Below are 12,064 nucleotides of genomic sequence, written 5' to 3' on the forward strand. Positions count from 1 at the left end.
GGACTGGAAGGGCCTAAAGAGCCCTTCCAGCTCTGAGATCTTAAATGGACAGAACTTAATTTATCAGGGACACTGTAGATCACCTAGTGTTCCCCTCGCCTTTTCCAAAAGGGGAAACTGAGGGCTCAGTCGGGCCTTCCCTGAACGCTAATCTCTCCCGAGAGGGAGTCTCGGGCCTCCGGGACAAGGCTTCCCGCAGGGCAGGCAGCCCCAGTTTCCTCACTAGGCAAGGGGGGACCCTCGGGCGGCTGCGGGGCTGCGGGGCTCAAGGCGCCGGAAACACGTGTGTGCTCACCTACGTGTACACACGTGAGCACACCTACAGCAGCAGGGGGCGCTCGGGCCGGCAGGGGGCAGCACAGCCCCGGTTTGCAATTACCCGGCGCAGCCCTGAGGGAGGAGGGCGTGCTGCAGTCCCGGCGGCGGCGGCGGCGGCGGCTGGAGGTGCAGCCTCCCAGGTGGGAGGCGGGGGCTGCGGGCGCAGGAAAAGGCGCCTCAGGAGCCAGCGCTCGGCGGGGCCTCCTCCGGCCCCGGGCGCGGCGCGGCGAGTGGGAGCGAGCGCGCCGGGAGCACGCAGGCGCCCTGCTCGGCTGGCCCTCGGCCGGCGCGCGGCGCGGGAGCAGCCCGCAGCCCGCGCCCCGCGCCCCCCGCAGCTCCGGGGCCGCCCGTGCCCGGCCGTCGGGAGCGGCCCCTCAGCAGCAAGCTCGGGCCGCCGGCCCGGGAGAGCGCGCGGCGGCGGCGGCGGCGGCGGGACGGCCCCGGGGCCGCCCCGAGCGCGCCCTCCCGCCCGCGGCCACTCGCGGCCGGCGCTGGCCGGGCCGGCGCGCCCCGCAGGCAGCCGGAGCGCGGCCTCGGCCTCGGCGGGAGCGAGCCCCGGGCCGCAGGCGTTGGGAGGCGGCGCAGGCGGCCGCGGGCACTGACGGCGTCGCGGGGCGCTCCCAGGCGGCGGCGCAGCGGCGGCGGCGCAGGGGGCGGAGGCAGGGGGCGCCCCCAGCCAGGATGCTGCGGTTCCTGCGCCGGACCTTTGGCCGCCGCTCCATGCAGCGCTACGCGCGGGGCGCGGCGGGGCGCGGGGCCGCGGGGCTGGGGGACGAGCGCGACGGGGGGCCGCGGGGGGGCCCGGCCGCTGCCGCCGCCTCCTCGACGCTGCCCGCCGCGCCGGGGGGCAGCGTGTTCCCGGCCGGCGGCGGGCCCCTGCTCACCGGCGGCGCGGCCGTGCACATCTCCGCCGCCGGCGCTGCCAAGGCCACCCTGTACTGCCGCGTCTTCCTGCTCGACGGGACCGAAGTGAGCGTGGACCTGCCGGTAAGTGACGGGCCGGGTCCGGGGCACTGGCACCCCTTCGGACAGCTCCCCTCCCCTAGTGTTCCTCTCTGGGTGCCCCTCTTGCACCTCTCCGGGTGCCTCTCTTGCACCTCTCCGGGGATCCCTTCCCCCTTCTCCTGCGAGCACTCCCTCTCCCTGCTTCCCTCTCGAGCCACTCCGTCCCGGTCTCTTCTGGAGCCCTTTCGGTGTCCCCGTGTCCCCGTCTTGGGACATTGCGCTGCTGGGTCGCGCCTTCTCCGGCTCCCACCTCGTCCCTAGGGCCTCACTCCCTCCCCCGCTCGCCCCGTCCCCTCTTCCCGAGTCCCCGCCCCCTGGCGCGGGTGACCAGTGTTCCCCTTCCGTCCCCCAGGTTCCAGGGGGGCCTTCTTGGTGCTGGGTTATTGGTTAGAAAAATCTCAAAGCAATGCGAGACTACCCCGCGGTGGCCTGCTTGCCCCCACAAAGTCGCCACCAGGCCTTCTCGAGACGGCAGGGAGGAGAAGCCCCTTCCCCTGCTGCCCAGCAGGTGCCCCAAGTTTGGGAGGGAATCTAGGGGGCCATTTCTCTCCCGAGCCCCTCGATGTCCCCCACCCCTGCCCCATCCTAATCGCAGAGCCCTTAACAGCCTTCCGCTTCTCAGGGATTTGGGGGACTTGGGAGCTAACTCTATAGTCGACTCTTGGATCCGGCCAACTTTGCACCGGCGGAGCCCTTTGCTGGGGCGCTGGGAGTCGGCTCTAGGACGTCCACTGGGCCTGGTGTGCGGGACTGCCCCCCACCAGCACCCCGGGCAAAGTGCGTGGGGCGGCCGAGGAACACCCCCCCCCCCCGCCCCGGGCGGTGGCGCGGTGCGGGGCCACCCGCCCACAGGTGGTTGCACCCCGCCCCCCTCCAGCAGTGAGCTAGGCTGGCGCTGTTGTCCCCGCCAGGGCGTCCAGCTTTCTAGCCCGAAGGGGCCAGATGCGATCAAATCAAATCCGCACATTAATGGGCGCCTACTGGGCACCCGGCGCTGCGGCAGACGGTGCCTTTGGGAATCTTTGGGTGTGACTGAGGACACAGCGGTGGTGGAGCTTTTAGATGAATGTCACCGATCATTCCGAGGGGTTCACGCGGAAAAAAGAACATACCCAGACTTCCAAAGGAAACATGTAGGCCTTCCCGGGTGTGGGAAATTCTTTAGGCTTCCCAAGGAAAGTAGGAGGGAACTAGGAACCTGTGTGGCTTTTAGATGGGAAAATCCGATGCTGCTTGGCCTGGACTTTAATGCAGCCTTAGGTGTAATTTTGAGACAGTTTCAATTTGTGGCAATTTTATTTTTGTGCCTCCTAGTGCTCTCCATAGAATATCGTTTTGTTATGATAATACCCTTGTGGGGCCTTTTTATTCAGGGAAAAGGAGCCAATGTTCCTGTGCTTAGAGCTGTTGTCTTTAAAATAGCATTAAAATGTTACTCCTCCCCACGACTGAGGCTCTCCAGCTCTCCAGCTCGTCTTCAGCTGGGAGGGGAGGCCCCGGGAGCCTGGAGGATTGGAGAGCCCGGCAGCTGGTGTGGGGAGAGGATGTGGCGTATTTTGCATCTCGGATCCGGGAGAGGAATGCTTTCCCTGAGAACTTTGACGGAGCTCCTAGAGGATTTTCTTGTCTATTCTCCAGGGATGATTCGTTTATAAAATGTATTGCTTCTGTCAGGTTTGTGCGACAGGCTTAATTGGGGTTTCTCAGATGAAAAATGCAGACTGAACCAAATGCATACGTGGTGGGTCAACCCAGACAGGTACCCCAGCGAACAGGTTGGGATGGGGCCCACACTGAGTGTGGGGGAGGGGGGATATTTTACATCCGGAAAGGTTTCTCCGCCTTACGAGAGGTTGCTTGACAAAAGGTTTCCCTGGGTTTTCTTAATGGTGGCAGATTTCTTGATGCTTTTAAGACGTGACAGAGCGAAACCCAAATATTATTTATACAGACGCACGCCTATGTATAGCCACCTGTCCAAAGACAAAATGCAGGCTTTTGTCATGTGAGCCCTCAGGGAGGAATGATCAAGAAAAACCACCAGTGGGCACGGCTCATCAATTTAAAGATTTATTAGATATTAGAACTGCATCACACAATCTCCTGCACTAGTCTTCCCAGATCAGAGTTTTAGCTGTTGTAATTAATTCCCCCAGTACGAGGTTAGCGCCAGGCTCCCAGTGAATTTGTGGATGGATCCATCGCCCGCGTGCTCCTTCCTAAGACGCATTTCCCAGGGCTCACGTTTTGTGCTGTCCTGTTGGGCATGTAGCCCCACTTGCCATGGTCCCCCTGTTCTGCTTTCCTGGTTTTCACCGATTCCTGGGCCCTGGTGTTGCCCTGCTCCCTGTCACACAGATAGGATTCACCGTTGGCTGCCATACCCTAAGCTGGATTTTCTGTCCCCCTGTCACTTCCATGGGCACCCCGTGCACTTGCCAGGCTGACTATGGCTCCTTTGTCATTGAGACCCTGTGGTGGTGTTAGCTTCAAGGATTCCTTTGCTCTGTACTGGAACAGGGGTGATGCATTGTCATCAGCCGTTTGATTCGTCCTGATCTGGACACAGGTTCTGCAGTTGATTTGACCCCAGAAGCACCTTTGGTGTGACCACGCTGGGCCACGCACGGTGCTGTGTGCAAAGGCGAACCAAGGGGGGCCCAGAGGCTCCCGGGAAACACAGGTGGAAACACGACGTTTTATTCTAAGTGGTGCTCTGTGATGTGACGGGATGGGGACCGGCTCACCCAGATAGGGTGCTGGGGGATGGGCGGGTTACGGGGCCTTCCCAGAGACTTTGACTCTTGCGGTGGTAGGACCTCAAATCTGCGTCCCTTGTGCATTTTTAGAATACTGCTTATGTCAAGTCCACTCCTGGGCTAATCCGTGGCCTGTGGTTATATATTTGTAATAAAGGAAGAAGCACCTGTGATCCTCTTCAGCAGTCCCCCAAGAGGGCCTCCAAACCCCCTTGTCTGGGCTGCAGCCCCTAGCATGCCTGCTTGTTTTTAACCTTCACCGTGGTTACTCAACCTTTGTTAAAGTGTGAACAAAAGGGTCTTTTTAAAAAAATTCCTCTATACCTGAAATGGGCTTGCTGTGCAAACCTCACTTCCAGGGGAGTCCCTGGCTCGCCCTGCAGCCCAGAGAGGCACCCTGAGCCACTCTTCTTCGTCAGAAAACCTGGCCCTGCTTGGGAAGGCGCTGCCTCCCTCTCCTAAGAGCTGCCTGGCCCTGCTCGGCCCTCAGGTGTGGTCTGGTCCGCGCGGGGCAGGACTCCCTCGGCCTGCCCCAGACACTTGCCTTCTATTAATGCAGCTGAAGATCCCATTAGTGTGCTTGGCAGCGGCACCCGCTGTTGACTCATATTAGCTCTCTGTTGACTAAATCCCTGGCATCGCTTTTGCTGCTTTTGCTCGTGCGGCTGTTGCTCAGCCCCGTCTCCCCCCTTCCCTGCGTGCACAGTCTTCCAACAGCTCTGGGTGGAAAGCTGTGAGGATGTGTGTGCGACTGGCTGGTTAGCACTCCCGCCATGCCTTAGAGGGCACGGCTCTTGGGTCTGGAGTGGTGCGATTGGCGTGGTCGCTTTCACCGAATCTGGAACTCAGCATCCATTCGCTGTGGTGGGTGCAAGCAGGGAGAGCTTTGGAAGAGCCCAGCTGAAGTCTTGCTGGGCCAGCTGTGCAACCTTGGGCTGCTCAGGCCCTCTGAGCATCGATTTCCTGGTCTTTCAAATGAGGATGTTGGCAGGATTATGTGAACAGCGTACAAAGCTTCAGCACACAGCAGGCCCCTGGTCGCTTTTGACCTCACACACCTCCCACCCCTCCTCTCTGGCCTATGGAAAGGGTTTGGAAGCATGTCTAGTGATGGACCTGAAAAACCCCAAAAAGCTGCGGCAGGAAGGCTAAATATCTCTTTGTGGAAATCAGAAGTTGTATGGGATGTGAGAGATGCTTTTATGAAAGTTTCACTCTATTTTTTTTTTTTTCTAAGACTTTATTTATTTATGTGAGAGGAGGAGAGAGAGAGCACAGGGGTGGGGGGGGGGGGAGGCGGGCGGAGGGAGATGCAGACTCTTGGCTGAGCAGGGAGTCAGGTGTGGGGCCAGTCCCAGGACCTGACATCAAGACCTTAGTGGAAGGCAGAGGCTTAGCAGACCTGTTTCACTTCAGATGCAGAAAGGATATCCTCACCCCCACCCCCCACCTTAGATGCAAAATTATTACAGTTTTAGAGCTAGAATCTCTGATTCAGCGGAGTCCACGTGATAGAACATAAAGATCGTATGCCTTATTTCGGAGTTGAAAGGGACCCTAGAGAACACACACCCCATCCTTTGCGTGTATAGGAAACCGAGGCCTGTGCATGGAGACTGACTTCGACTTCCCTTCAGTCACTCAATGAAGAGTCGGAATGGGTTACTATGCAAACCCCGAGTGCCTAGCTTTGGAGGTGAGTGTAGGATCAGTGGTAGAAAGACCGCCCCCCCTAGTCCTGACCCAGGACTGTGGAAAGGGGGTGGGATATGTTCCTGGCTATTGGGAGGAGGACCCATTTTCCCCAACAATGGGAAACCCCAGCAAAATGGTTCCTTAACTGCAGTGTACTTTCTTTTTCTCTCCAGTTAAAATTCCCAGGGTTCACCCCCAGCATTTCTGACTGAGTGGTTCAGGAAGCTGGACTTCTCACAACTATCCCAGGCGATTCTGGTGGCCAGGGTCCCTTCACACCCTGTGAAAAGCACTGGCGGTAGAACGGGGAGCAGAGGGCAGCCGTGCTGTGCGTTAAGAACTACTGTGGGGGACACCTGGGTGGCTCAGTCGTTAAGCATCTACCTTTAGCTCAGGTCATGATCCCAGGGTCCTGGGGTCGAGCCCCACATCAGCCTCCCTGCTGAGCAGGGAGCCTGCTTCTCCCTCTCCTGCTCCCCCTTCTTATGTTCCCTCTCTCACTGTGTCTCTCTCTGTCAAATAAATAAATAAAATCTTTAAAAAAAAAACAAAAACAAAACCAAAAAACTACTGTAGGCACGCTAGTGCCATGGTCATCTCTGAGCCGGGGGGTTGGCCGTGTCAGCCCTGAGCTTTAGGGAGCCCATTTTTGTCCCGGTGGAGTGAGGCTGGGGCAGTTGTGCTGTTGCAGTGGCCCAGGTGAGGGCTGACAAGGGCCTGGCCTGCAGGACCGGGCAGAGTGGTGGGCAGAGGGAGTCCGTTGAGTGTGGGTGGAGGGGAGGGCAGAGGCCTCATGGGGTCTGGTGTGGAGGCGGGGAGGTGTTCACCCTCAGGTGTAGGCGAAATGGGGGACCCTTGAGGACACCCCAGAAAATGGAGGAAGGCAGCTCCTCATTTCCACCCTCTCCCAGGGTTCTGACTTCTGTGACACTTTGCCTCATCCTGGGCCTCTGGGTGGCTTACTTTTTCCTGCCCCTGCGGGAAGGTGTTGGCTCAAGGTGGTCCTCCCGTGCTGACCCCCAGTGTCAGCCTGTGAATGAGGCCATGGGGTACCTCAGACCCCTACCTGGGTCTCAGTTTATGTATTTGCAAAAATAACTTTGTTAAAGGAGGGCTAGTGGGAGCGGGGGCAGTCAGAGAAGAGGAGAGGGGAACATCCTTCCCAAGTGGGATACAGACGTGACCTCTGTCACACTGTGGTTTCACACTTGCTGGACTGTCAGTGTTAATATGGAGGAGGGGGGCGTCTGAGATCATTCTGATCTCAGCGTTTCCCGTGCCAGTAATGTGACCCTACGCTGGTCCAGGACCGAACAAATATTAACTTGCTAAGCACTTTCACGTGCATAATCTCACTGAATTCTGTCCCTAGTGCACCTCAGGGATGAAGGCACAGGTCTGTTTAATTTTGAAATAGCAAAAGGTCAGCGTGTTTATGTGTGTGTGTGTGTGTATATGTGTCTCAGTGGGGCTTGGGGGGTACTTTCCCTTAAATTCTTGCCTAGGGACTTAAAAAAAAATCCACTCAGTAATCACAGAAATCCTCCACCCACAATTTGTCCTCAAAACAGGTGTTCCTCCTTGTCCACTGCCTGGGTCCCTGTGCCCGGCCTTTTTACTCTGCCTGGAGCGCTCCTTTCAGCAGGCACCTGATTCTGTGGGCACTCGGGTGTCCTTCTCTGGCCTGTGCAGCTGGGGGCAGGCAGATTCATCTTGCTGGATTTTTAAAATTTTCCTTTTTTTTCATATTGGTGTGTGTCTTCGCCCCCTACTTTCATTTCACATTAGAACATGCTTAAAGCAGAAAGACTAGAAAATAAATGCAGAGAACGCAGAGAAGTGGAAACATCTAAAATTTCATCAGAGATAATCAGTTAAAACTGTGGTGTATATCCATGTTTAGTTTTTTTTTCTTTTTATATTTAGGTATAAATATGTACTCAAAATGATGAATTTGCGTGGGTTGATTGAAAGTCCACCTCTTCGGCACTATTGAATAGGGATCACAGGCCCTGAGTTTGTGTCCCTTGAGGGTAGAGGCTCTTGGCCCCCCTTTATGTTCCCAGGGACCCTCAGCCGGGGTGGGAGCCCCCAGGGCTGGTTGCCCTCTGAGCTCTCCACCTCTCTACTGCCCCTGCCTGAGTGAGAAGCAGCCTCCCCATCCTTGGAGAGCCTCGCTCCACCATCAGCTCTGCTTTCTGCCAGGTTTGAGGCCCTGCTGATGGAGCCGCAGAATTCTCTCACATCTGGCGGCTTGTGTTCTGAACACCTGCTTTGGGTGGTCACTGTCCTCTCACCGGCTAGGGATGCCGGTGCTTAGCTACCAGCAGGAGACGATCTGGCAGAGATGGGCGGGAAGCCTGCAGCGTCCCAGGTGTGCCCCCTCTGCCCTGATGCCCCCAGTCGCCTTCTGCAGCCTCTGGCTTCTCTCTAGAGTAGGGTTTGATCTCACTAGTCCTGCTCGATTTTTATTTCTGGTTTATTTTTCATCGTTTCCCAGAATGTTTCTGTGTACCCGTAGTAAACAGTCAGCAAGGGCTCCTTGAGCACTTACACTGCACGGAGCCTTGGGAGGGATCCGCGAGGGATGAGATCATTCTGATCTCAAAGGGGAAACCGGGTGAATACGTAACTGGTAGCTCCACCTGAAGGAGGGCGGAGGGTGAGCAGCCGATCTGTGGAGTGGGGCTGGCGATGGTTTGATGCCCAAAGTGACATCAGGTTGTCCCAGAGGATGCACAGGAGGGAGTTCATGCAGATTTGGTCAGAAGGTGTCAAGGCAGAGGAAACAGCAAGTGTAAATGCGTGGACGTTGGAGCCAGAAAACTCCATTTCCTGGGCTCTGGGCTCCTTGGAGTAGAGGAGGATTGTAGAGCTCTGGCTGAGTCCCTAAATCTTAAAGGAGCGAGTGAGGAACCTTGAAAGCACAGATGTGTGTCTTTAGCTAATCAGAGCTGAGGCTTACTGAGCATTTGCTGTGTGCCTGGTCTGTGCTAAGTGTTTAAGGGATTGGCTTGTTAAATTCTCACAAAAACTTGGATGGTGTAATGGCTGTTATCCCTGATTTGTAGAGGGGGGAATCAGGGCTCAGGAGACAGGTTCTAACACTTGGCCACGTCACATAGCTAGTGAAGGTAGACTCCAGCTGGAAGCTCAGACTGTCAGGAGAGATTCAAGGTCTGGAAAGTCTCTCTGACAGCAGGAGCAGGCCTTGCTGGGGGTGGGTTCTGAGACTGTCCCAGGGCTCCTGAGGTGGATGGGGACCTCTGAGCCTCCTTTACAGGCCAATTGGGGTTTCCAGAAATCAGATTAAATGCTTTTTTAATTGTTAAAAAAATATTTATTTATTTATTTAAGTAACTTCTACCCCAGGTGTGGAGCTTGAACTCACGACCCCAAGACCAAGAGTCATACACTCTCCGCCCAAGCCAGCCAGGTGCCCCCCCACCCCCCGGCCCCGGAGTTGCAGCTTTCAGGCACGCTCATTGAATACACTTCCGCCCAGAGGACAGTCTGGTTTGATGGCCGTAAATTTTCAACACTGAGGTCAGAAGTAGCCTACATCTTGAAAAAGTGCTTCATAGAACAACACTGAACTTCTCACACAGAAAAGCATTCTGCATATTCCGATCCTGCCCAGCTTCCGTCCCTGTGCTTTCATATACGTGCGCATAAACCCGGTGTCGATTTTTTTTTCTCGCATCCCAGCCTTCGTGACAAACCCCTCATCATTTGGTGCCCTCTTCTGTGACGACTCCAGACTGCATTCTCCCTGCAGTCTGTGTGTGTGTGATGTGACGTGATTAATCCTTGTCTCTCCCTGTCTTGGGGTTGACGGCTGATATGCAAAGCACCTGGTATCTTCTCTGATAGGCAACCCTACCCCTTAGGCTTGCAGAATCTGTGTCACTCGCCTAATTGCTGCTGTGCGGGAAGGTGTTATTATCCTGTTTACACGTGGTCTCAGCTAGCATGTGGCCTTGGGCCACTCAGGTAATGAGTGTGGTAGAGTCTCAATTGCATCTAGGATTTCTGACTCGTTTTCTAGTGCTCTTCCGCCAGCCATGCTGGGCACACTCGGCCTCCCTGCTTGAAACGTGTGTTCCTGGGAGCGCCTTTGTGATTTGACAGGTCAGAATTTCATGCAGGAAAACCTGCTGTCTTCGCCTTTCAGCATCTTTGGCCCCAAGTCCCGTCTATCATTTCTCCAGGTCTTTCCCCTAAAGTCATAGCTGGCCGAGTGCCCAGCGTTTTCTTGTGGAAGCTAAGGACTAGAAGGCACAGTCCCCAAGATGCTCTGCCCCCTGTGAGATTATCTGGAGCTTCCTTGTTTCCCAGCACGGAGCTCGGTCTCGAATGCAGGACTGTCCCGGCTGCCAGCCCAGCTCGCAGCTGGGTTGGACCGCCTGGTTCCATGGGGGCCTGCGGCGCCGGCCTCCCTCAGCCCTGTCGTGTCTCCTCCATGCCCGTTTCTTTTCCATTTGTTGTCGTCCCTGTCGTACCTGACCTCAGCTCAGTCAGGTTGAGGTCGGCGTGATAGTGCTTTTCCTTTCGCCCACCTCCGTGCTTGGTCAGCAACAACCTCTTTGAATTACGTGTTTTTTTTTTTTTTTAATTGTGATAAAGTGTAAGTAACATAAAATTTACCGTTTCAGCCATTTTTAAACATCCAGTTCGGTGACACAGAGTGCATTGACATAGCTGTGCGGCTGTCACCACCGTTCTTCTCCAGTCATCTTTCCACGCTGGGACTCTGTGCCCGTTAAAGGATAATGGTCCGTCCCCTCCCTGCAGCCCCTGGCAGCCACCCCTCTACTTCCTGTCTCTACGAATCTGACTACTCCAGTTATCTTCTATAAATGGAGTTATGCAGGATTTATCCCTTTGCGCCTGACTGCTCTCCCAGCATAGCATCTGGGATGACAAGGGGCATCCGTGCCGTAGCATGTGTCAGAGTGCCCTTCCTTTTTCAGGCTGAGTAGTAGTCCAGTGCAGGCGGGCCCTGCATCTCGTTTACCCATCATCCAGGTTATGGACTTCTGTGCAGGTCTAGGCCTTCCTAGCTCAGTCCTGCCTGTTCACTAGTGGTACTGCTATCAGAGACTCAAATGTCCCCAGCCCTCCGCTCATGGTTCTATTCTGGCGTTCTCTCCCCTGAGACTCTTCTGCTCTGTGCTGGTCATCGTCCCGGGCTATCTGCTCTTTGTCTCCCCCCGACAAGCTTGTCTGATTTACTCCATGTGGGCAGGTTGTCGGTCTTCCAATTTTTGGAGCTGCAAATATAAATACAAGAGAGTGCACCACAAATAGTTTAAAGAAAAATAATACCATGAACTCCTGTGTACCCACCACCGAACTTAAAAACAAAAGACATCAGGATTAAGCATCTGCCTCTGGCTCGGGTCATGATCCCAGGGTCCTGGGATTGAGCCTCACCCCCCAACTCCCACCTTGCTTAGTGGTGAGTTTGCTTCTTCCTCTCCCTTTGTGCCTCCCCCTGCTCGTGCTCTCTCTTGCTCTCTCTCAAATACGTAAATAAAATCTTTAAAAACAAACAAACCAAATAATACAAAGACATCACTAATGGGGTTAAAGCCCCGATGCTCCTCCTGACCACACTTCCCGCCCTTCCACTCCTCTGATACAATGTCTCTCGTCCTTTCCTTTTCTATGTTATAGGTTTACTGCATCTGTATGTTTATCCACATGATATATTGTTTTGTGTGCTTGTAAACTTTATAAAAATCGATTTTTTTTTCAATACCATGTTCATGAGATTTGTCCATATTGATGAGCTCACCCTAGTTGTTATTCCTCTAGAATTCCATTGCATGAATCTCCTGAAATCTGTCCTTTGCTGGTGGACATTTGGGATGTTTCCAGTTTGGGGCTGTTGGGAAAAAATGCTGCTTTGAACCTCCTGGAATGAGTCTCCTGGTGCAAATATGCAAGCAAACGTCTCTCCTGGGTATCCAGTCAGGAGTGGACTGGCTGGGAGGGCGGTGCACAGGGCCTTGTAAGATCACGCGAAATCGTTTTCCCAGAGTCCCAGCAGCATATAAAAGCGTCTGTGAATCCATTCTTCCACACTTGGCACTGTGCAGCTTTTTTTGTTTTATTTTATTAGTCTAGTGGGAGTTCGAGGAAAGTCACCGTGGTCTTCACTGTTCAGTCAGTAATGAGGTTGAGTGTGTCTGCTTGTGTTTGTGAACCAAAACCATATTTCCTCTTCGAAGACTCTGTTCTGTGATTTTTGCCTGTTTTTTTTAGTCGTCCTGTTTCTCCTG

The 12,064-nt window shown here is 55.1% G+C and overlaps 1 protein-coding gene across 7 annotated transcripts in view; it reads left to right on the plus strand.

The window, feature by feature from the left end:
- Positions 1-400: 400 nt before the first annotated feature.
- The window catches only part of EPB41L4B (erythrocyte membrane protein band 4.1 like 4B), a 124,456-nt gene continuing 112,792 nt past the window's right edge, over positions 401-12,064 (plus strand). For 3 of the 7 annotated variants that reach the window (XM_059143600.1, XM_059143601.1, XM_059143602.1), the window contains exon 1: positions 401-1,305. In XM_059143600.1, coding sequence (XP_058999583.1) covers positions 1,000-1,305 — 306 coding nt within the window. In that variant the 5' untranslated portion in view covers positions 401-999. The remainder of the gene's footprint in view (positions 1,306-12,064) is intronic. The other 4 variants (XM_059143603.1, XM_059143604.1, XM_059143605.1 and 1 more) reach the window with 3 other exon arrangements.

Source organism: Mustela lutreola, chromosome 12, assembly GCF_030435805.1.
Source record: "Mustela lutreola isolate mMusLut2 chromosome 12, mMusLut2.pri, whole genome shotgun sequence".
Taxonomy (NCBI): domain Eukaryota; kingdom Metazoa; phylum Chordata; class Mammalia; order Carnivora; family Mustelidae; genus Mustela; species Mustela lutreola.